This window comes from Protopterus annectens, chromosome 2.part2 (genome assembly GCF_019279795.1).
Source record: "Protopterus annectens isolate FY-2018-M chromosome 2.part2, PAN1.0, whole genome shotgun sequence".
Taxonomy (NCBI): Eukaryota; Metazoa; Chordata; order Ceratodontiformes; family Protopteridae; genus Protopterus; species Protopterus annectens.
Window position 1 is genome coordinate 517,611,566 of NC_056730.1, and position 26,141 is coordinate 517,637,706.

Sequence of the window (26,141 nt, forward strand, 5' to 3'; positions counted from 1 at the left end):
AGGAATAGATTTAAATGCAGATCTACTACTTCATGTGAAAGACAAGATATTTAAACTGAGGTATCTATGAGACACTTCATAAAACAGTCTTCTGAGAAGTTAAAAAGGACTTTTGGATGTTCTCCTGGAACACCAGTCTGTGCACAATATCTTTCATTCAAGCAAGAGATTCTTGACACTTTGAAAAAGACTAAACAAAGATAAGAAAGCCATCTGAATAAAGAAAATGTGAATGCCTTACAGTCTGCAATCTGCTATTACAGAAGCTAGACACTTTGTAAATACCCTTGGAGCAACAGACAACCCAAGGGTAATGCAGAGAACTGAAAGATCTACAACTGGTCTCCTTGAATCTTCTTTCTTTGTCACTAAACAGAGATATGCTGGTAGTCCTGAAAAGGACTTTTGTTACTTACCCTCTGCTCTTTTGAAACATGAGTTGATTGAAGATTACAATGCGTGGTTTCTCCTACTGAGTATCAGTTGCCACTGCCTCATTCGCCATCTGGTTGTAAGGATGCAAAGCAGGCTTAAATCAGTTTCCACTGAATAAGAAGAAGAATAAAGCTTTTATTTAGAAACCAATTTAAGGCTGCCTTGCATCTTTTCAACCAGAAGACAAATGATGCAGTGGTAACCTATCTCAGGGGGATCTTTAATCAACCCAAGGTTCTTCTAAAAACAGAAAGCATTCACTTCAGGGAGGCTACTTATTGCACTGGTTAATGGACCTAATGGGGAGCACCTACCTTCACACCTCCTCTTTTCCTACATGGCCATATTTACATACAACACTGAATAGTAGACATGTAAATGCTTGCTGAGCTGTGTACTTTTACATTTGTGCTGGAAGAACAGTAACTACATTGTTTTCTTTCACAAAGGCACCAACAGATTAAATATTTTTATTATTATTATTTTTTTACTTAAAATTAAAAAATAAAATAAAATCAAGAATGGGGATGACAGGTAGGGATAGTTTCAGAACTGTTTTTTTTTTATCATACAAACATGGATCAAGGAGCAAAGAAGAGCATCATAGAGGCCAGAGCCCATTAAAATGCATTTTTTTCATTTTTTAATGTTAACAAAGTATCTTTTTTTATTTTTTTACTGCTCTTACGCATCACAAACTAAGTTACAGAAGAGTCAGCTTAAATTAACTCTGCTTCTCTGCAAGACTTTATTAACTCAGTGACAATGCAAAACATGCTTTTCAATACTTAGTTCCTGCACTTCCTGGCTCGGAAGGGAAGCTTGGACTTCTTCTGAAGTAAAATAATTTTTCAATATAAGTAATTACAAAGCATGAACAATGACTAATTTTTTTTCACTGGCCAACATACTTCTAAACTTCTGATAGAAAGCCCAAACCTTCATGGACATGTATATAATTTGGTACAGCAATACTATTTACATATGATATATATATATATATAAATATATATATATATATATATATATATATATATATATATACATAAAATATATATAAATATATATATATATATATATATATATATTAATTATATTTTTAATTTCATTTTTTGATATACTACTGTACCCCCTTGACGTTTACAACTCGGTGGCACAATTTCTGCTAAATACAATTTCCTAATTATGCTCTGCTGTTTTTCATCATTATATAACTGCATTAGAGTTGCCACCTGTCCCACTTTGGGCAGTTGTATCCTGCCAAAAAATTGACAAAATGGCTAATGTCCTCAGAGATTAGGACAAAATGTATCTCTATATGTTATGTAATACTTGCATAAAACAGTTATTCTGTATCTGAAACACCTAAATGTTATCAGAAATAGAATAAGCAACTAAAATGCTACAACAAGAAGCTCTGTCCTTTGTACTGGCCCTGGGAATGTTTTGGCCTGCAAAATCTGATGTTTGTACCAAAAATGTCCCAGTTTGGGCATTTGAAAAGGTAGCAACCCTAAACTGCATACAATAGGAGAGTGTCACTGTTGTGTTTCTGTAATTATTCTTGCATCTCAACATAATGCAACACGCTGTCTTATTTTTGCTTTTTGGCCTGGGACCATGCCTGAAATGGGAAGCCAGCACATCTACCCATTTAACAAATGTATAAATAATTGGCACCATCATAAGTAATATTCAAAACAACTCCTGCTCCAGAAACATCACCTGAAGTTCAAACAACTCTAGCTTCATGATCTGCATGATTCTATTAACTTGTTAACATGCTACATTATTCAGAAACACCTAGTTTCAGGTCTAGCCATTCACAGTGCAGCTTTCTTCTTCTAATTTCACACAACACTCTAGCATCAGCAAACTGTTAAGAAATAAGTTTTATTTACAAAATATAAAACGATTGTTACATGGAAGAGTTTGAGTGCCAAAGCTACCTTGTTACATGTGCGAGTGCCAAAGCTACCTTGTTACATGGTACAAGTGCCAAAGCTACCATGTTACATGGTGTGAGTGACAAAGCTACCTTGTCAAATGGTACAAGTGACAAAGCTACATTGTTACATGGTGCGAGTGCCAAAGCTACCCTGTTACATGATGTGAGTGACAAAGCTACCCTGTTACACAGTGTGAGTGCCAAAGCTACCTTATTACTTGCTTTGAGTGCCAATACTATCTTGATACTTCCTGCGAGTGCCAAAGGTACTGCTAAAGCTACCTTGGTACTTGCTGCGACTGCCAAACCTATCTTGTTACTTGCTGCGAGTGCCAAAGCTATCTTGTTACTTGCTGCAAGTGACAAAGCTACCTTGTTACTTGGTGCTTACTCTACTTTTTGTTATCTACTTCAGTTCAATAAACCAGATACAACTACTCCATATTACAGCTAACAAAGTCAACCTCTCCTCATTTTAGGATCAGATTTTTCACATCACAGCAGCAAAACCCCTCTTTATTACCCAGTTGTTACAGAGGATCATCATCATCCTCTTTCGGCTGTTCCTGTTAGGGGTCGCCACGGTATTTCTTGCTAACAACCTTTTATTAGAAGCGTCAAAGGTACTGACGTATCAGCCTTTCAACCCTTCATGAGCAAACCCACTGCTGAGTACTGTTTTAGATCCACATGCCTCTAAAGACTATAATTAATGACTTTATGTCAGTGTTACTTATAAGGTACCACAGCAAAGCTCTTCACCTTCATGATTGGGTTTCATAGTGATTATTACATAAGTGAACAGAGCTCATTATTTTCTTTAATCAAGGCAGAATAAGGTACATCTGTGATTTACCAAACTGGACATGTCTATCCCATTCTATTACCTTTTAATTTGATAAAATCTGCCTCTTCAAGGTACCCTGATGTTATCTATTCTACTACAGTGCCACCTACTAATGCTAACTTTCTTATAAACTAGACATGGCTTTGTCAAAAACTAATTAGTAGCATTTTGTCTTCAGAAAAATCATAAGATCCCAATACTGTAACAGAGCTAGTACTGTAGTACTGTGACTTTCAACCTCCCACCATATATTTGCACTACCTGGGAGCTTGTGAATTTGTCCTAATGTTATGATACACTTTTAGGGTGACCCTGCCTAAAGACATTATGTTTTTTCACAGATGTGCAAGGTTTTTTTATAACAACAGCAGATAGGCAGGACAGATCGCTGTTAGCAGTAAAAGCTTTCACCTCACCTTCCCCCATGGAGAAAGTACACACTGTTATTAGTTTATAATGTGGTAATTGTCAGTTTATGATTTTGCCAAAACACCATTCTACATTATGACACATTTTTTCATATTTGGATAGCTGCAACTTTATTACTGAGATGTGCTACAAAATTGTTTGAAAAAAAATGTTTTATGATACTTACTCATATAAGTGCTGATAAGCATTGGACTTTGCATACAACAAATGCATTTCCGTGAAGGACATGCTAGCATGCAGAACTGAAGACAGTGAAGAACAGCTGGAATCTATAAGGGAGTTTTGTGCCAGATATATGTCAATACCTTTCATGGTGCAAGACCTAGGATGGTTCCTTGCAGGAAAAATAGGCACTGCTGAGAAAACTCCAGCTGCAAAATGAGATACAGAAAATGGGCAAATCCAGATGTTAAGATTTGCAGTTACAACGCTCTGCCTTCAAAGACCTACTGTTATGTTAGTACCCTACAGAACTGCACTTGAACATGCCCATCGCTTCCAGAGGTTACTCTAGCCTCACGGAGGGACATCAAAATATATACTCATATTTTTTCCCCATTGATACTGTTCCCTTACATCATGGATTCACAAGTGAACACAAATCAGCAACACGAAACAGCACGCTTTGTTATTCTGTGCCACAGTGCCACATCTGCTCAGGTTGTAAGTGAGACTTAGTGCCACAAAACTGATGTGTCCAACTTCTCTTCAATAAAATTTAGATACATGGATATGGTCCTTCAAAAGTAACTCTAGGCAATCAGTAGATAAAATCTTAAATATGCCCGTCCTTCCTATCCAAGAAAACAATAGCTGTGATGGTTCTGAAGAAGCCCCAATTCAATTTATATTGCTCAGTGATCGGCTAACTTTAAACGCAACTCTTATAAGAATGATTTTAAAATGAATGCCACACTTACATTTTATCACATTTGGGTCTTAATAAATTAAATTCTTGTCTGGGCTTGTAAAGGCCTCAGGGTCAATAGCTTAGTAACTTCCTATGATCTAAAGTCCCTGTAGGCAGGGTACTGTTCAGGCAATAGTAATGGGAAATCTTTGCTTTAACACACATCTTTTTCCAGTACATAAAGGCTCAGCATGCCTACTCTGCTTGCCTACTGACTTACAGAAGAAAAGGAAATCAAAATATTTTTTAACTTACCTTGGTCTCTTGAAAAATAGATGCTATTTTCAGCCATCTGCAGGGATGCTTCTGAAGGACAATTTTGTGATATGGTATCTGGAGAGTTGGTTCTCTTTGCATCACCAGGAGTCTGAAACACAGATCAGTGTAGTTTTACTTTAAAACTAGTGACTTTAAAAGTTGCATTGGACTAGACAGACAGATGCCTAGACAAACTTGATTAGACATGATCAATACATTTAAGCTAATTTATGGCTTCAAGGTAAATGCTTTCCTTTTCAATGTCCTTTGCTTCAAATTTCCCCATACAAGCTAAAATGCAAAGTAATAAGGGAGGCAGCTAAATAAATAACACACACACATACACGTGCACAACATGTGTAAACACATTATTTATGTATACAAAATGTACATGCATGTATACACCAATTATACATATACAAATGCGCACACACCCATGATCCCGAATACTGGATACGTACTATAATGCTGGCTTTGTGGGTACAGCTCTAAGCTGCAGGAGCCTGTAAGACTTGTGCTACTGGCATTAAGAATGTTCAGAGCACAGAATTTTTCTTAGGCACCTACACTCTCAGCCCATTCTGTAATGTACTGCTTCCTCCTTCTTCTCCTGTTTTTGACCAAATGGAAACTGAAAAAAAGCCAATGAAGCAGAGAAGTTGGGTAAATTGCTTTTCACAGTCGGATCTCTGGATAGCTACCTACAATGTTCACATCTAATATTACAGAGCTCCAGCTGCAGGAACCTACAAGACTCAGCTTCCAGATAAAATTCCCTGGAAAACTTCCCTTAGAAAAAACATTACTATGATCAAAAATACCTCACAGAAGACCTGGATACATGAGCCATCACCAGCAGGAAGACCAAATACATATGACAAATGTAATAGTAAATGTGGAAAACAAGATTTTATAAATAATTAGGATCATTATTGTTCCAAAAACTACCTGAATCACCAGATCAACAACCTGCAACATCATGCAAAGCAGAAAAGTAAACAGCTAGAAGCTGGAGCAAAATGAGTCTATATTAAAACACCAAATTTCTAAACAGCAAACGCTCACATGAGTGAAAGTGCAGGACCTAAAAAACGTGATTGTGGGGGGCTGCCCCCCCCCCGCTAAATATATATTCTAACTCATAGATCGCACTACAGTGAGGAAAGGGCAAATATTCCGATCTCCACTGTAATGCCATTAAAAAAAAAACCGAGGTCCTGCATTTTCGCTCATGTGAGCGTTCGCTATTTAGAACATTCGATGTTCTAATATAGACCCGAGCAAAATATGTGCTAAGGAACTATACTAGAAATGTTAGCCTCTAACTAAGTTATGGAACAATCAGGGACCTGGGAGACAAGATATGCTACAGATTCTGTAGGTTTCTTGGGCAGTGAACTAATAAGCAAATACCTTTTTTCAACATACAAGTTAACTATTAAGAAACCATACTCCAGTAGTGGCAGAAGGTACATCAGTATAACAGAAAGCACCACATAAAATAAATCTGTGCTGTAGATACTGCTATCTAACAGGAAGCTGAATTACATACCTTCAGCACTACCCAAGACACAGGGGATGAAAGACCATAAGAAACATAACCAAATCAGAAACTTCTTAGCAAAACCAAAGATTATAATTTTTTACACCTAGCAGAAAGGAAAAAAAAAACTGAAACCCTCTACAACTGGCCACTCATATGAAGAAATGAACAATCATTATGCAATAAGGATATGCCATATACACAGTATCCAAGACAGGTCACTGCATGCAAAAGAAATGAGTAGTACTAAGTAGTTTACTTATTTTATCTAACATGAATCTTAGCACTATACAACATCAAATGAAGGAAATTTTACATTAACTTACACAGGCAGACTAAAAATAAATATGGCAAAATGAAGATAAATTACTAAAACACACTATTAAACCAAAAGTAGCTCTCTGTGTAAGACAGTCTCCTAAAAAGATTGTAATTCTGGGACTATCAGAAAGTACAGTTGTGTACACTTACCATAAATGTAGATGTTCAATTGTATTCACTGTTGCAGTCATCACCTGTGGGTTATACCTGCTGTGGTAGCCTCGGCAGGCCCAAATACCAGACTCAATGTTTTTCTGCGTCAGCTGCTGTCACTTGTAGACTGACATCAGGTCGTCAGTGCTATACAGCAAGGCAGCTGACATCATTACATCAGTTTTTCTTGCCCTAACCAGTCAGAAGCCCAAGGAAATATGGCAAAGTGGTCCTAGTGGTTAAAAATCACCCTAAGAAGCTTATATCTCCCTAAGGAAAGAGGCTATAAGGGGGAAGGAGGGAGGGAAACCAGGACTATAACAGTGAATACACTCGAACATCTACATTTATGGTAAGTGTACGCAACTGTACTATGTTCTTCGTGTTTCACTGTTGCAGTCATCACCTGTGGAAGGATTCCCAAAGCTAAGGAGAGGGGTGGAAGATTAGATAGAGACCTAGGCATGGGTAAGCAAGCCCTGTAGACCTGCAGAGGTAAACTCTGCCCTAGCCTTAGAGAAAAGAGGAAGGTGGTAATGCTTTGTAAAGGTATGGACCGAGGTTCAGGTGGCAGCCTCTAAGATGTCCCTGGTGGGAACTCCTCTGAGGAATGCTGTGAAGTGGAGGCTGCCCTAGAGGAATGGGTATGAATCGACTTAGGGGTGGTTTCCCGTGTAATCTGTAGCAGAAATGGATACAGAGTGATATCCATTTGGAAATGGTTTGCTTGGAAATAGGCTTCCCCTCTACCCCTGGGGCAAAGCTGACAAGAAGTTGGTCCATTTTCCTGAAGGGTTTAGTACAGTCCAGTGTAATATCTGAGCTGTCTGTGCACATCTAGTGAGTGTAGAATTCTTTTTCCCTTGTTTTCAGGCTTAGGGACGAAGGTGGGCAGATGAATGACCTGGCTGACAGTCACATTAGATACCACACTGGGCATAAAGGAGGGGTTAGTCCTAAGGAAGACCTTGTCTGCATGAAAAATTATGAAGGGCTCAATGGCCATCTGTGCCTGAAGTTCTGAAACCCTTCTGGCTGAGGTGATGGCTAGTAAGAAAGCAGTCTTCTAGGAGAGATATTTCAGTTCTGCTGAAGCAGCAGGTTCGAAGGGTGGTAAGGTTAGTTTTTCCAAAACATAATTCAGGTCCCAGACTGGTGTGGGTGGCCTTCTGGGAGGTCTGATATTAGAAGCCCCTCTGAGGAATTGTTTAATCAAAGTATGTGAGAGAAGAGGGGCTGGTCTGTATCAAAATGAGCTGAAATGGCTGAGGCGTGGATTTTAACAGAAGAGAAGGAGAGGAAACTACTGAGTAACTCCGCTAGATAGTCCAGGATAAGAGGGACAGAAGGTTGTGAGGAAGTGGCCCCTCTGGACTGGCTCCAGGAGCAGAATCTTTTCAATTTCCCTGCGTAAGATTTTCTGGTGCTGGGCCTTCTGGCCTCTGTGATAATGTCCAGGACCTGTCTGCTTAACAGGTGCCCCTTGCTTGCTTTAGAGTATTAGCCATGCTGATAGTTTGAGAGTCTGTAAGCCTGGGTGCAGCAACCCCCCCCCAACTTGAGTCAAGAGGTCTGGGATCAGTGGAAGCTGCCTGGGAGGCTATGATGTCAGGCTGTGCAGCAAGGGGTACCAATGCTATCTGGGCCAATCTGGAGCAATGAGGATGGCCTTCGGTCCCTCCTCCCTTATCTTGATCAGTACCTTGGGTATAAGAGGCAGATGAGGGAATGCGTACACGAAGAGGGAATTCCAGGGGAAGGTCAAGGCATCCACCTTCCATGCTAGGTGGTGATACTCCCTGGTACAGAATTTCTTTAGCTGGTGGTTGAGGTACGAAGTAAAAAGAGATCCACCTCCATATTTCCCCACTCCTGAGTGACTTGCAAAAAGATCTTTCTGTGGAGCTGCCATTCATGGGGGTCCAGTAAGTTTCTACTTAAGTGGTCTGCCAGGGTGTTGTTGATCTCTGGTAGGTATTGGGCTATTAGGTGTAATCCCATGGAGGCAGTCAGCCAGAGGTTCATGGCTAGCCTGCACAGAGGGTGAGTTTGGGTCCCTCCCTGTTTGTTGATGTACTACATTACTGTGGTGTTGTCTGTTTTGATAAGGAGAACCCCTGGCCTGAGATGGGGCCGGAAGAATGTCAGAGCCTTTTATACTGCAATCATTTCCTTCTGGTTGATATGTAAGGGAAGGTGCTGGGCATCCAAAAGACCTTGGGTGCACCTGCCTGCTAGGTGAGCACCTCAAGCAATGTCTGAGGCATCGGTGGTGATAGTCTGCCCGGTAGGGCAGAGGATGAAGGGGAGACCCTTGTTCTTGGCACAGGCCCCTTCCCACCAGAGAAACCTAGCCCTTATACAGGGGATCAGAGGGAGAGAGGTCTCTAGAGGATGTGAGGGTTGACACCAAAAGTTCTTTAGATACCATTGAAGCCTCCTCATGTAAAGCCTGGCCAGAGGAATTAGAAGGTAGTGGGGAGCTTTGAGCGGCCTATATGTCCCTGGAGGAGTGGTGTCAGCTCTGAAACTAGTAACTTATTGGCCATTTTGGGTCAATTCCTATCTCTTTCAGTTTCCCTGCTTTAAAACCCGCATTTGCGTGGTTTTGTGCCAGTATACAACTCCACACAGCTCCTCGTGGTGTCCTGCAGAGTGATACAGGCAACAGAGAGACCCACGAGAGACTTTTCCAGATTTAAGTATTTTTTTCTCTGTTTTTTGCTCCGACTGCCTTTTCCCGCCTAAAAAGCGAATTTCTAACTGATCTGTGCTTTAAAAAGTTTAAATTGCATTTGCCTTCTGCTTTTTACAGTTTTTGCATTTGTTTTATATCAATTTAAGTCATTTTTGTATTGTATAACTGTTGTAGGCTGCACACTAAAGTGCACTAGCCTGTTTATAGCATTTACAGTGTTTTCTGTGTGTTTTTCTGCTGTTTCCTGAAAAAAACAAAAAAATATTCTCTTTTCTGCCTTTGTTGAACTAGATTAGTCCAGATTTCAGGTTTTGCTGAATTCCGGACTGTGGTATAGTTTCCTGTGTTGCCCATGTCCTTACTTGGATAGGAGGAAGCTTCTCTGTTCACCAGTGAGAGTGGGGAGCTTTGAGCAGCCAATCTGTCCCTGGAGGAGTGGTCTCAGCCCTGAAACTAGTAGCTTATTGGCCGTCTTGTGTCAATTCCCATCTCTTTCAGTTTCCCTGCTTTAAAACCTGCATTTGCGCGGTTTTACACCAGTATACAACTCCGCAAAGCTACTCGTGGTGTCCTGCAGAGTGATACAGGCAACAGAGAGACCCAAGAGAGACTTTTCCAGATTTAAGTATTTTTTTCTCTTTTTTTTTGCTCCGACTGCCTTTTCCCATCTAAAAAACGAATTTCTAACGGATCTGTGCTTAAAAAGTTTAAATTGCATTTGCCTTCTGCTTTTTGCAGTTTTTGCACTTGTTTTATATCAATTTAAGTCGTTTTTGTATTGTATAACTGTTGTAGGCTACACACTAAAGTGTGCTAGCCTGTTTATAGCATTTACAGTGTTTTATGTGTGTTTTTCTGCTGTTTCTGAAAAAAACTAAAAAAATTCTCTTTTTCCGCCTTTGCTGAACTAGATTAGTCCAGATTTCAGGCTTTGCTAAATTCCGGACTGTGGTATAGTTTCCTGTGTTACCCATATCCTTACTTGGATAGGAGGAAGCTTTTCTGTTCACCAGTGAGAGTGGGGAGCTTTGAGCAGCCTATCTGTCCCTGGAGGAGTGGTCTCAGCCCTGAAACTAGTAGCTTATTGGCCGTTTTGGGTCAATTCCTATCTCTTTCAGTTTCCCTGCTTTAAAAGGCTGAACAAGAAGGTCACTGTAAGCTGCCTGTCGGGTGCCAGGATCTGCCACATAACACAAGCACTCAGCTCACTTCAAAGCAAGTACAAATATGACTCCGTCATTGTCCATGCTGGTGTGAATGACCTGAGACGTAACCTCCCTGGACTATATGAAAAGAGACATAGAGGAGCTCTCTGATCATGTAGCCCAGGCCGGTATGACCCTGACCTTGAGTAGCATCTTACCCTCACCAAGAATGATGCCACAGTATAAAGACAAAATGATCAATTTTAACAATTGGCTAAAGTATTGGTGTCATTCAAAGGGGATCCAGTGTCTGTCAGCCTGGGATGACATGCTCAGCAAGCCACGTTGCTTCACTAGGGATGGCTTGCACCTGTCACCCTGGCTTTGAATAGAACCCCTTTCCTTGTTCTGCTGTTGGCACTCTTTCCACAGCTCTCATGTTTGCTAACTCCATTATCTGGTGTAGAGCCTCTGTTTTTTGATTTGGAGGTAGATTTGGCATTCCTCTTTTGACTGGTAAAGTGTGGAAGTGAAACCGGTAACCTTGATCTATGGTTTGTAAAATCCACTTGTCTTTTGTTATGTAGTGCCAGTTCTTTGAAAATAAGGTTAACTTTCCGCCTAGAGGAGCTGCTATTTGTTCCTGGTAGGCGGAGTTAGGATTAAGTCACTGTGGTTGTGCTGAAGTAGTGGCAGTGGCTGTGTCTGTGCCTCTGTTGTTACCTTGCCACTGTCGTCCTCTGTAGGCACCTCCTCTGGATTGGTTTCTGCCTCTGGAACGTCTATTCCTGCCCCTTTGAAATTTTGTGAGTCAGGAAAGGACCAATTTTGGCAGGCCAGTTCCTGCTAAACCTTGGGGTTGAACCTGCAAGAAATCTTTAACAGTTTGAACAGATTTTGCCTTTTCTTCCATTTTCTTCATAACCTGCTGGGCAGGTGTACCAAACAAACTTGTCTTGTCCATAGGAGCATCTAGCAACTTAGCTTTAACATGATCCGTAAAGCTTGTTCCTTTAGCCATGCATGCCTTCTTATCACTGTGCCTGTCATGGCTGATCTAAATGAAGCCTCCAGTGCATCATAGCCACATTTTAAGGAATGGTTGCTAACCTGTTGTATGTTATTTACCATCTCTAATACATATTTCTTATCAAGAGATTCATCAGTGGTTAGTTTTTAGTTAACTGATCAAGCATAAACTCTTGGTATTGTATCATGTGAAACTGACAGTTTAAAGCTCTAGCTGAGAGAGTAGCTGAAGTGTAGACCTTTTACCCCATCTGTCTAATGACCTTGCTTCCCTTTCAGAAGGAATAGGGTTTTAGCTGTGGTCGGCTACTGCCTTGGGACCCTGGGATATAGTTTCTGGGTCTGCAAGTGGGGCCTTGTAAAGGTGGTGATGAGTATCTGGCACCCTGTAAAATCTGTCTGGTTTGGCAGGGGCTGGGGTAAAGAATCTGGAGCGGAGCAAACATCATTGAAAGCATCATCCACCACAGAGAGAACAGGAGGTATAGCTAAGGGCCTGTGCTGTGGGAGGTGCAGAAAGGTCCTAAGTCTTTTCTGGAGTCTGAAAAATCCTGTTGCTGCCATTGGAACTGTTCTCGCATGGCATGCAAGGTTTCCCCAAAGGAGAATTCTTCTGGTGGGGAACAGCTGAAATGGATTCTTCAGCATCAGAATCTTCAAAATTGGAGAAGGGAGCCTCTGGCTGGTCAGTTATGTCTGATTCATCAGCAGAATCATCAGAAGACACTGGCTCAGGGGCTCTGCCTAGGTCTCTTCTCTGGGGCTGAGAGGCCCTGTCTGGGTGAATTGAGATCCTCTAATTAAAGAAATTAAATCTTCTGCCAAAGAAAGCATTTGAGAACTAGAAGAGGGCCTGGATGTGGGGGTTTAACAGGCACTGATTTAGTAGTCTTGGCTGCTTTGGCCCTGGCGAAGGCCTTAATGGACATGGCTGCTGGAGGCCTAGCAGCACCACGTGCTGGGGTAGAGACATCCAAGGGATGGTGTCTGATAAGTCAACCACCGTAGTGGGTAAAATTTCTGAGGTCGATTCAAGAGTTGTAGCAGGGGCCTCAGTTGTAGAACAGGTTCAGCTGTACTTTGATCAGTTTTCGGTTTCGGCGAAACCGAGACACTCGCGTTTGTTTACCGTGGTTTCGGCCGAAACTGCGGACCGCGAGTGTCGGTCTTTATCTTTGCGTTTTTTGGTAGATTGGGTAGTCGGAGGATCCGCCGGCATAATGTATGCAAAATCAGTACCGAAAAACTGTTCTGCAAACTCCGACCGGCCTAAGCGTGCCGGTTGAAAGAGGCACAGGCCGAACAGGCTGCTACGTCGTGGGCTGGGCCTAAACAAGGCAGACAGTAAGAGTGGAAATCTTTATGAGGTATTTGTTTCCCACAGGTTAAACAATTGTTAACTTTCTGACATCGGCTGAGGCAAGAAAGAGTCCCCAACGGGTACTTAGCTTTAGAAGTCTTGGTAGTATTCTGCAGAAGTAATCTCTGGATCCGTCCGACCGGCACTTGCGAACAGCTTCTGCTTCGGGCGCCACGCGGCAAGAAAGACTGAGGAAAATGGCGTCGGCTGATGCTTTTATACCCGAAGACCAACAGAGATACGGGTGGAGTGCGACATCAGCCGAAGCCGGACCCGGACTTTGGAATCCGGCCGACTGCAGGGCTGCCTGACGACAGGACAACCCACTTGTTATGACTGCAGATGCATCCATGAAGGACATCCCTTGTTCTTGGCACAGGCCCCTTCCCACCAGAGAAACCTAGCCCTTATACAGGGGATCAGAGGGAGAGAGGTCTCTAGAGGATGTGAGGGTTGACACCAAAAGTTCTTTAGATACCATTGAAGCCTCCTCATGTAAAGCCTGGCCAGAGGAATTAGAAGGTAGTGGGGAGCTTTGAGCAGCCTATATGTCCCTGGAGGAGTGGTGTCAGCTCTGAAACTAGTAACTTATTGGCCATTTTGGGTCAATTCCTATCTCTTTCAGTTTCCCTGCTTTAAAACCCGCATTTGCATGGTTTTGTGCCAGTATACAACTCCACACAGCTCCTCATGGTGTCCTGCAGAGTGATACAGGCTACAGAGAGACCCAAGAGAGACTTTTCCAGATTTAAGTATTTTTTCTCTGTTTTTGCTCCGACTGCCTTTTCCCCTAAAAGTTTAATTTCTAACTGATCTGTGCTTTAAAAGTTTAAATTGCATTTGCCTTCTGCTTTTACAGTTTTGCATTTGTTTTATATCAATTTAAGTCATTTTGTATTGTATATTGTTGTAGGCTGCACACTAAAGTGCTAGCTTGTTTATAGCATTTACAGTGTTTTCTGTGTGTTTTTCTGCTGTTTCCTGAAAAAAAAAAATATTCTCTTTTCCGGCCTTTGCTGAACTAGATAAGTCCAGATTTCAGGTTTTGCTGAATTCCGGACTGTGGTATAGTTTCCTGTGTTGCCCATATCCTTACTTGGATAGCAGAAGCTTCTTTGTTCACAGTGAGAGTGGGGAGCTTTGAGCAGCCAATCTGTCCCTGGAGGAGTGGTCTCAGCCCTGAAACTAGTAGCATATTGGCCGTCTTGGGTCAATTCCCATCTCTTTCAGTTTCCCTGCTTTAAAACCTGCATTTGCGCGGTTTTACACCAGTATACAACTCCGCAAAGCTACTTGTGGTGTCCTGCAGAGTGATACAGGCAACAGAGAGACCCAAGAGAGACTTTTCCAGATTTAAGTATTTTTTTCTCTTTTTTTTTGCTCCGACTGCCTTTTCCCACCTAAAAAACGAATTTCTAACTGATCTGTGCTTAAAAAGTTTAAATTGCATTTGCCTTCTGCTTTTTACAGTTTTTGCACTTGTTTTATATCAATTTAAGTCGTTTTTGTATTGTATAACTGTTGTAGGCTACACACTAAAGTGCGCTAGCCTGTTTATAGCATTTACAGTGTTTTCTGTGTATTTTTCTGCTGCTTCCTGAAAAAAACAAAAAAAAAATTCTCTTTTCCCGCCTTTGCTGAACTAGATTAGTCCAGATTTCAGGTTTTGCTGAATTCCGGACTGTGGTATAGTTTCCTGTGTTGCCCCAGTCCTTACTTGGATAGGAGGAAGCTTCTCTGTTCACCAGTGAGAGTGGGGAGCTTTGAGCAACCTATCTGTCCCTGGAGGAGTGGTCTTAGCCCTGAAACTAGTAGCTTATTGGCCGTTTTGGGTCAATTCCTATCTCTTTCAGTTTCCCTGCTTTAAAATCCGCATTTGCGCGGTTTTGCACCAGTACACAACTCCGCACAGCTCCTCGTGGTGTCCAGCAGAGTGATACAGGCAATAGAGAGACCCAAGAGAGACTTTTCCAGATTTAAGTATTTTTTCTCTGTTTTTTTGCTCCGACTGCCTTTTCCCGCCTAAAAAGCAAATTTCTAACTGATCTGTGCTAAAGTTTAAATTGCATTTGCCTTTTGCTTTTTACAGTTTTTGCATTTGTTTTATATCGGTTTAAGTCTTTTTGTATTGTATAACTATTGTAGGCTACACACTAAAGTCGCTAGCCTGTTTATAGCATTTACAATGTTTTCTGTGTGTTTTTCTGCTGTTTCCTGAAAAAAAAAAATATTCTCTTTTCCCGCCTTTGCTGAACTAGATTAGTCCAGATTTCAGGTTTTGCTGAATTCTGGACTGTGGTATAGTTTCCTGTGTTACCCATATCCTTACTTGGATAGGAGGAAGCTTCTCTGTTCACCAGTGAGAGTGGGGAGCTTTGAGCAGCCTATCTGTCCCTGGAGGAGTGGTCTCAGCCCTGAAACTAGTAGCTTATTGGCCGTTTTGGGTCAATTCCTATCTCTTTCAGTTTCCCTGCTTTAAAACCTGCATTTGCGCGATTTTGCACATAGCGCAGCATCGGGCAGCACCCCTTAAACAGGTTTAAACTATTCCCGGCTCCACAAAGTCTGCTCTTCACTTTTTCCCTTAGAACTGTTCTAAATCTCAAAGTAAGCACTTTATTTTCATTCTAAAGCCCTGTAGTTGCTCGTATAAGTAATCTTATAAGTAAGCACTAATAAACTAAAGCACTACACCCTCTTAAACCCCTTTAAGTACTTGGCTCCCTATTGGTCCTTTTTGATCAGTCAAAAAGTAGTTCCTTATACCATTCTGGCATGTCCAAAAGTCAGTTTTGGGTTTACTCTCCAGTCCAGCTGGTGAATCTGGGAATCTTGAGGCAATGTTACAACTGCCTTATGTACACAGACCACCCTCTCCTCCTCCCAACAAGCTCAAATATATGTGAGAGATGCAACTATATAGCCAAACTGGAGGCTGAGCTCTCTCAACCCAGTACTGCTACAGTCAGTCAGGAGGAGAAGGTAACCACACACACCACAAACCCAGTCTCACATAAACCTATCGCAACAGCAAACCAAACACCTAAACACACAAAAACATACTCGGAGGCTCTAAATAAAAATCTGCTCAAACAGCAGAGACCTCCAAAGCAGACATCCAAGCAACCTCTACCCTACAACAACACCCACGTATCACATAGCTCACAAAGTCAGTGTGCCACACAGTCACAGCCCTTAAGGCTAAACAACACACCTAATACACTTGTAATAGGTGACTCTATTGTCAGACACACTGACGTCCCACTCACCAGGCTGAACAAGAAGGTCACTGTAAGCTGCCTGTCGGGTGCCAGGATCCGCCACATAACACAAGCACTCAGGTCACTTCAAAGCAAGTACAAATATGACTCCATCATTGTCCATGCTGGTGTGAATGACCTGAGACGTACCTCCCTGGACTATATGAAAAGAGACATAGAGGAGCTCTCTGATCATGTAGCCCAGGCCGGTATGACCCTGACCTTGAGTAGCATCTTACCCTCACCAAGAATGATGCCACAGTATAAAGACAAAATGATCAATTTTAACAATTGGCTAAAGTATTGGTGTCATTCAAAGGGGATCCAGTGTCTGTCAGCCTGGGATGACATGCTCAGCAAGCCACGTTGCTTTGCTAGGGATGGCTTGCACCTGTCACCCCTGGGCTTTTGAATACTGGCTAAGGCTCTTGCCACCCCCATAGTGCCTTTTCTAGGCAAGGCTCAAAAGACAAACCCACCTCCATAGACAGCACAAGGAAAAAGAAACTAAGGGTAATGCTGCTCACTGCCAGAAGTCTAACCCTCAAGATGCACACACTCGAGGCTCTCCTCAGTATGGAGAATATCGATATCTGTGCAGTAACAGAAACCTGGTTCAAGGCTCCCGAGAGCACCCCAGCACTACCAGGTTATAACTCATACCATGCTTTTCGGCCCCAAAACTCGGACCAAACCACAAAAGGAGGGGGAGTATCCATATTCATCAATGATACCCACACCTCCAGGTTAGTGGCATTGCACAAAGCATTGGAGACCATCCATGTGCAACTAACAGTGGGCAAAACTGCCTTTCAGTTTGTAGCCTGCTACAGACCACCCTCCCAAACTCAGGAACCCCATTCGGCTTTCCTGAGAACACTGGAAAATATGAAGGTCTCTCCAAACACCATTATATTGGGTGACTTCAACTACTTAAACATAGACTGGGAGCATTACTCAAGCCCCAACACCCTCGCCCAATGGTTCCTAGAATTTAAAACCTCAAATGCTATGGAACAACTGGTCACCACTCCCACAAGAGGGGAAAACATATTGGACCTGATCATCACCAACATGTATACCCCTCATTGGTAAGATCTGACCATAAATTAATCTCACTGGACATCCATATCCCGTCCCCACCCATAGCCAAGGAAACCACAGTGAAGAACTTCTCAAAAGCAAACTTCACACTTCTCAAAACCGAGGTGGAATCCTTCAAAGCCCCCGGGCCAGTGGAAAATACGGCCCAGACCGCAGAATCCTTTACAAATGCATTCTATGGATACCTACAGGAATGCATGGATCGTGCTATCCCAAATAAAACCAAGACTCACTCCTCCAAAGGCAGGAGACCTGTCTGGTGGACTCCAGCCATAAATAAGCTATACAACAAAAGGAGGAAGCTACTACATGATAGAGCAAAATCCCAAAAAGGGAAGGCATCTCTGATCAGTACTAGCAAGAAACTACGATCCCTCATAAAATCATCTAAGGCCAGCTTCGAAAGAAAAATTGCACAAGACGCTAAAGATAATCACAAGGCCTTATTTAGTTATGTCAGGAACCTGGGTAGCAACTCCCAGATATGCTCTGAGTTAGTGCAAAATGACAAAAAATACACTGAACCCACAGACATTGCCAACATCCTGGCAGACAGGTTCAGTGCAAACTCCCCCCCCCCAAAACAGCAAATGTCTATCCCAACAGAGTGTAGCCTCTCTGACATCACAGATGCACAGGTGAGAGCTGCCCTCGCCAAAGCAAAAAACACAGCATCAATGGGACCGGACGGCTGCGTCTTACACGAGCTCCAAGAAGAACTGAACCCTCACATAAAGTCACTGTTCAATCTCAGCCTTACTACAGGATATGTACTCAAGGAATGGAGTACAGCAACAGTGGTCCCACTCCACAAAGGTGGTGCAACAACAGACCCCGGAAACTATCGCCCTATAAGCCTGACTAGCCTGGTCTGCAAAGCTATGGAGTGTATCATCATGGAACTCATAAACAAAGACATTGCCAACCTCCAAACACTGGATCTTACCCAATTCGGCTTTGTTAAGGGCAGATCTTGCCTCTTGAACCTGGTCGACTTCTTTGAAACAGTCATCAAGGCCACAGATAAAGGGAAGGTAGTCCACACAGCCTACCTGGACCTCGCAAAAGCTTTCGACACAATACCTCACTCGGGCATCATAAATAAGCTCACCAGCTTAAATATCAACCCCTATGTCACAAGATTGGTTGCAAACTGGCTCAGGGATAGAACCCACATGGTCAGAATTGCAGGTGCCATGTCAGACTCTAAACCAGTTACAAGTGGCATCCCACAAGGCTCAGTCCTGGGACCTCTCCTGTTCGGTATATATTTCTCTGAGGTACAGGCTAACATGGGAGGACTATGGCTGACCAAGTTCGCAGATGACTGAAAACTGGGTGCCATAATCGAGTCACCGACTGACACAAGCATCCTCCAAAAGAGTCTCACAGAGAAGGATAACTGGTGCCAGAGCCATGGCCTAAAGCTAAATGCCAAAAAGTGCATAGTCATCCCCTTTGGGAAAAACAAAGTGCCCACAAATTACCACATAGGTGGTAATCCATTAAGTACGGAAGAAGTAATTAGGGATTTGGGGACCCAAGTAAATAGCAATCTCTCCTTTGACAATCACGTTACCAAAGTGGTTAGAACGACCTTCTATATAGCCCACCTTATCACGAAAGGGTTCACATCTAGATCAAGAGAGGTCATTGTGCCCCTCTACTCATCACTCATCAGGCCCATAATTGAATACAATGCCCCATTCGGGATGTACCTTACCCGACACCTGCAGCAACTGGAAAGACCCCAAAAGTACCTCACCAAGAGGATCAAGGGACTCAAACAGATGCCCTATGCAGTTAGGCTAAAGAAACTCCAGCTCTACTCAGTTGCTTACCGCCTACTCAGAGGCGATCTGTGCCTGACGTATAAAGCCATGTCCAACCCAGAATTAATGGGTATGCTCCACCTCAGGAAATCCAAATCCCTTAGAGCTACATGCTCCAGGGACTTAAACCTCAGCACAGAAATAAATAGGACATGCTGGAGAGACAGATTCATATCCCAGAGGTTCCCCTCACTGTAGAACAAAATCCCAATCCATGTTAGGCAGAGCCCCTCAATGACCCTCTTCAAGAGAAATCTTGATGAATGGATGGGAGATCGTAGGTTTACCCCTGGGATCTCTTCTGTGTCCCTACTAGACAGAGGCACAGTAAACTAACCTTAAAAGGGCTACCTTCTGTGACCTACTATACAGAGGCACAGTCAACTAATCTAAAAGGGTGGCGAAAGCCAAACACACTCTGGCTAGGCTTATAAATGCCCTAGGGCAGATAGCCTAGTATCAACCTATGAACCTATGAATGCCACGTACCCCAAAGCTTGCAGAAACTTCCTTGCCATGAGTTGACTTTTGGATGCCAGCAGGGTAAAGTAGAGAGGCAGGAAGCTCTGCTTTACTGGGGATAGGAAGGCCATTTGGGATGCTGTGTCCAGCAGTGCTCCCAAGAAAATGATCCTCCTGGAGGGTGTTTGCTTTGATTTCTTCTCGTTGATTGTGAACCCCAAGGAAGTTAGGAGAATTTTGACAAAGCGGAGATCCTGGAGCAGCTTTTCTTTGCAATCTGCCTGAATGAGACAGTTGTCCAAATAAGGGCAAATCTGTATATTTCTCTGTCTGCAAAATGCTATGGCCAGGACCAAACATTTGGTGAATACTCTGGGAGCAGTAAATAAGCCAAAGGGAAGCTCAGAGAACTGAAAGTGTTGTGAGCCTGCTCTGAAGTGCAGGAATTTCCTGCAGGATTCCCTTATGGGGATGCGTAGGTAAGCATCTTTTAGGTCTAGGGTCACTAACCAGGCATTTTTTGTCAGCACAGGCAGCAGCTGCTGCAAAGTTAGCATTTTGAATTTGGAGACCACCAGGGACCTCCCTTCAGAATTGGTAGATCAAGGATGGGGCACCAAGTGCCCTCCTTTCTGGGAACAAGGAATAGCCTGGAATAAAAGCCTTTGCCTGTTTGATCTGCAGGAACAGGTTCTACTGCCCCCTGGGATATGAGAGTTTGGACTTGTTTTAATGCCTCTGCTCACTGATTGAGAGTTTGTTAAAAGTGAATTTGTATCCCTGAAAAAGTGTCTTTAAGACCCATTGGAGCTTTGCAACAGACAGACAATTTTCTTTGCAGAGAGACAGCCTTCCTTCTAGCTTTTGGTGGGTGAAAGGAGAGCAGAGGGGAGAGTGGGAGTCACTGAGAGTTTTTGCCATAGAGGGATGTCTTAAAACTCCCTGCCTTTGGGGCGGAAGTGGTCCACTGTTTGGTTCTCTGCTGTCCCTGGGACAGGGACCTGTGTGGTCTGTCCCTGCGGGGCTTACTTTGCCCCTGTCTGCTAGGTGCAGAAAAAGACCAGTGCTTAGAGAGAAAATTCCTGCTGACTCTAGGAGGTTGAGTTTGAAAGAAATCTTTTACTGTTTGCATTGTTTTTGCTTTGTCTTCCATTTTTCTAAGCACCTCTTCTGCTTTTTCTCCAAACAAGCGGTCTTTATCCAAGGGTGCATCAATTAATTTAGACTTGACATGATTAGATAGAGGTTGTTCCTTCAACCATGCATGTCTCCTAATGACAGATCCAGACACTGGTACTCTTCTAAAGGCATCTAGTGCATCATATCCACAGTGTAAAGAGTGTTTTGCTACTTGACAAGTAGAGTGCAGTATATCTGATAACTCTTTAGCATTAGAACAGTCAGGAAAGGTAGAAGTCTTTTGCTTTAACAGTTCCAAAGTTTGTTGTTGATATTTTAACATATGGAACTGACAGTTGAGTGCTTTGATAGCCAAGGTTGCAGAGGTGTAAACTTTTTTACCCCGTCTGTCCAGAACTCTGGCATCCTTGTCAGAAGGAGTAGGATTCTGACTAGCCTTAGCTCCTTTAGGTCCCTGTATAATGACCTCCGGGTCCACAGCAGGATTTCTGTACAGGTATTTGTGAGAATCCGGTACTCTGTAATACCAGTCATGTTTACTGGGAGCAGGTGGCAGGGCATCAGGGGCTAAGCTGGATTCATGGAAAACATCATCCACCACTTCTAAGATGGGGGGGTGGCCAGGGGGTCTGTGCTGGGGCAGGTGTTAAAACTCTCTTAGCCTTTTCTTAGACTGAGGGAAGTCCTGAGATTCCCAGTGGAAATTTTCCCTGAGGGTGTGAAGGGTTTCCCAAAGGAAAGGTCTTCTGGTGGGGAGACAGAAGGAATAGATTCCTCTGCAACTGAATCCTCATAAGCAGTCAGAGGTTGTTGTTCCTCTTCAAAATCTGAATAATCAGATTACTCAGAATCCTGCTCTGTCATTAGTTCAGGAGAAGGGTGTTGTTTCCTTTTAGAAGTTATGGCCTGACTGCCCCTGATAAGGGAGATAAGATCCTCTGCCATCTTAATAATTTGGTCGTGGGTTGGTGGAGCAGGAGTAGAATGGTGGTTAGAGGCAGATTTTCTAGGAGTGGCCTGGCTTCTAGGCCTAAGAGAATTCATTGGTCTGAGAGAAACAGTAATCGAAAGAGAAGATGTCATTTTTTGTCTAGAATCGGTAGTGAGAAAGGCCTCCTCGGAAGCCGGTGCCTGCATCACGGCTCTGGATTCAACCGAGCCAGAGACAACCAAAGACTTGGAAGATGAAGAAGATTTCTGCGGCATACCGGACTCCAAAAGGGTCTTGGTACAGGCCTGCGTAGATATCGTATTGGGCATCAGGGGCTTCAAAAGCACCTCACTGAATTCCGGAGAACTGACAACCTGCTTAGTGGTAGAGACATCGGAAAGCTTAGCCTTCTGTGGTCTGTCTCTATCTTCATCGTTATGTTTTTTCGGAATGTCCACAGATTGTTGGCTGATGGACTCCATTTGTGAAGAAGGAAGACAAAAATACCTGTCTACAATAACAGCTCTACGATTAATGGTTCTTGCGTTAGAGAGGGCACAGAACCAACAATGGGGGACGTCGTGGTCTGAGCCTAAACAAGTGACGCAGTATGAAGAAAAGTCTCAGTGTGGGATCTGCTTTCCATAGGCAAGACAACTGTTAACTTTTTCGGACATCGGTTAGTGCAAGAAAAAAGGATCCCCAACAAGGTACTTAGCTTTAGACGTTTTCAGCTGTAATCTGAGCTCTGGTATTGACCGACCGGCACACTTGTGAACTGCTTCTGCTATGGACTCCATGGCAAGAAAGACTGATGTAATGATGTCAGCTGCCTTTCTTTATAATTCTGATGACCTGACGTCGGTCTACAAGCGACAGCAGCTGACACAGAAAAACATTGACTCTGGTATTCGGGCTACCACAGCAGGGATAACCCAAAGGTGATGAGTGCAACAGTGAAACACGAAGAGCATCCATTAGGTAGGAATGCAATATTTTACATTATAAGCAATGAGAATAAGCTGGCTCAACACTTATTTGTTCGCCATTCCATATCAATTGTTCTAGGCTACCATCAAGCCAAAATGAAAACAGCTAACATTCACCAAACTGAATTTTGCATAAAAAGGGAATTTATTAGCACATAAGAAATAAATTATTAACTACATTTCTAGTAAGCTCAAGCAATAAAACTTAACTTGCTATAGACATGAAAGTTTATTTATTTATTTATTTCCAGTTTGATGACTGGGGAAGTCCACTGGGCAAAGCAGAGCCCATTTTCAGTGGAGGCCCAGGGAGAAAAGCTCCAAAAGCAGTTAACAGAATAAAACATAAGTACAGTATGGAATATACAGTATACAAAAGCATAAATATACAGTTTAAATTACAAATACAAAAATACAAAATCTGGGAGTCTACATTTAAAAACACAAAAGTTAAAATACAGATAAAGACAAAAGTAATACAGACAATAATTAAAAGTGCAAGTCAAAGTGTTTATCCAAGTTTAGTGTTTGTTCTAACAATAATGTTAGTGATCACAGGTGATAGTAGATGAGATTGAAGGGAAGTTTGAAAGAGACAACAGTGCACTTTAGGTGGGAAGAGAGCAGGAACAGAAGTCAGAAAAATCAGATAAATTACTTACAGTAGTTCCTAGAAGTATGGTAAGACATGCAACATATCAAGTGGTCAAACAAAAATGTCCAGCCTTAAAGTCTCTTGGTCCTTCATGGGGATTGTGAAATAGTTCTGCATTCTCTGTCCACTCTCCCTTAGTGGACAGCGACAAAACAAGTTATACTTCCTGGCACTTGCATGCTGGCTTCTACTGTAGGCTAAAGTCTAGCTCACTTCTAGGTAATTCTGGTTAAATACCCCTGTCTGGCGCACTCCACTTCCACTTTCTGAGAATGGATCTGCTTTTTAGAATTTTCCAGTCCCAGAGGTGGCAAGATGCAATATCACAGTCTTGGGTTCCTTTTCCAGAGTGTAGAAAGCTTCACCAATCCTTCAGCAGGGCCCTTCTGCTATCTGTTTATAAACAGCAGACAAGCTTTACTGGAGCAAGAACATGGATATCTGAAGTCTCTGGCTGGCTGATCCAAAGTCTGACTGAGCAGAATGTCTCAGGGGGCTCACAAATGACAGAATGAGATCAGTTCCACTGCAATATAAACCTTTTTCAGAACAGACAGTGTTTGGAATTTTCTTTGTTCTGTCTCTGCAGTTGAAGAATCCATCCTTTGCCTAGTACATTTTTCATCTAATTAACACCTCTTGAAAGAGGAAAGAATTGCAGAGATCACATTCTTTGCATCCTGTGAGTTCAAAATTTTATTTAACATTTGTTTATCAGGATAGTTCAACTGGGACAGAGCCCAGCGGAGGTCTGAGGAGAAATGCTCCAGATACACGTCTTTGGAATGTGAGAAGAAACTTGAGCACCCAGGGGAAACCCATGCAAACAGAGGGAGGGGACATGCAGACTCTGCACAGAAGGCACTGCAGCTGAAAATAAAATAAAAAAGAACCTGTGAGGCGAAACCACTGCAACACCCATTTATGACACCTTTTTGACTGTGCAGAAGGCAGGATGCTCAATTGACGTGGTAGGCAGATGTGTAGCATATGGGGCCCTGTGTTTCAAACTCATTATGCATAATTGTTTCTGAACATTCCAGAGGCCTCTTTACTAGGAAAAAAAACTTTAACTGTGTGCCTTTTGTTGAAGCCAGGATGCATCTTCTAAATATATTATTTCAGTATTCTGCTTTATGACATGTCAGGAAATAGAAACATTAATATAGTCATACATGAAGGCAGAATTAATAAATACAATCCAGACAACAAAGTAACAAAGACAGTATGCATGCAATACTCAAAGGCAGAATCAACTACAACAGATAAGCAATAATACTAATGACAGCCTTGATTAACATCAGTGATGCACACACCTGTCAACCTCTTACAGCAAGAAATCCAGACAAAGCCACAAATAATGGGGGACAAAAGCCAAAAAATAGGAACACGTTTTAAATATTGCTCTTACAAACTTAGAAAGTTGACAGAATAACAGGATTTGTGTTGGCATGAATTTTCTGAAGGACAAAGTCTGAAAATCATCTGACTTCAGTCTTCAATGATTTGCTAGTGATTTGTCAAAAAAACTACAATTTTATGAGAAACCATTCAAAAATATGAGACAAAAATCTGGACATTCTGTGAAAATGTCTACAGTTGAGAGCTATGGTGATGCATACATGTATTTTCATTTTCTGTTCAAAGGTCCAATCCTACAGGATTTGCTGAAGGAGGCCTCAGAGCTACACATCCAAATCTGGGAATGCAGCTAATCCCACGGGGCAATTTTTTTTTATTTTATATTTGTTAACCGGGAAAGTCCGACTGGACACAGGACCATTTTCAGCAGATGCCCGGGGAGATAAGCTCCAAAAACACATAGAATACAAGGTAATTATACAGAGCACTCATTTCACTTCATGAGAGCCTTCATTGCATACACAAAAAGAGATGACACATACAATGTGGAATACATTAAGAATTCATACAATAATCAATCATTGAGGTATAGAATATCAAAAAGAAGCAGTTTTTAGTATTCAGGAGACAGACTGTCTGTGAATAGCTGGGGTACAGAGGTGTTATCTTTTTAAGGGTTAGCCTGGTGAGTGGCATGAGCATAGCCAATTATTCTGAAAATGTTCTTTCAGGAGTTTTTTAAACTGAGTAGTGGAGGTGGTGGAGGTTGTTTGGCTTGCCAGAGTGTTCCACTTTTTGGCAAAGGTGCTGGCAAAAAGGGATTTGCCAGCATCATTTCTGTGCTTGATGACTGTTATGAGGTTCTGGTTGCTGGATCTAAGGGGTCTAGTGGGGATGTGTAGTTGTATGAGTTGCTGTAGTGCGTGAGTTATGTTGGGAAAGTACTAGAGTTTGTGTGCAGTAGATAGTTGATTGAGTAGTAGCATATGAGGTAGCTCCAACCAGTTGAGCTGCTTAAGTGACAGACAGTGATGGGACCAATAAGAGGCTTCGGTAGCAAATTTGGTGATTTTGTTTTAACAAGATTCCATTTTATTTAGGTTGGTTTGAAGGAGATTGGTTAAGATGGGAGAGGCATATAAGAGGAAGGATAGGAGATGGGTCCTTGCAATGGTTATTTTGGTGATATTAGTCATAAAGTGTTTATTCCTATAAAGGAGTCCGAGTTTTTTGTTAACTTACTTGATGCTTTGGAGTCCGAGTTTTTTGTTAACTTTCTTGATGGTTTGAGCAATATGGGTGTCGAATTTGGGACTGTTGTCAATTTCAA

General features: G+C 42.3%; 1 protein-coding gene across 1 annotated transcript in view; it reads right to left on the bottom strand.

The window, feature by feature from the left end:
• DOK1 (docking protein 1) overlaps positions 1–26,141 on the bottom strand; it is a 1,066,004-nt gene that overhangs the window by 430,678 nt on the left and 609,185 nt on the right. Inside the window, exon 3 of the mRNA XM_044063984.1 lies at positions 4,825–4,936. Coding sequence (XP_043919919.1) covers positions 4,825–4,936 — 112 coding nt within the window. The remainder of the gene's footprint in view (positions 1–4,824; positions 4,937–26,141) is intronic.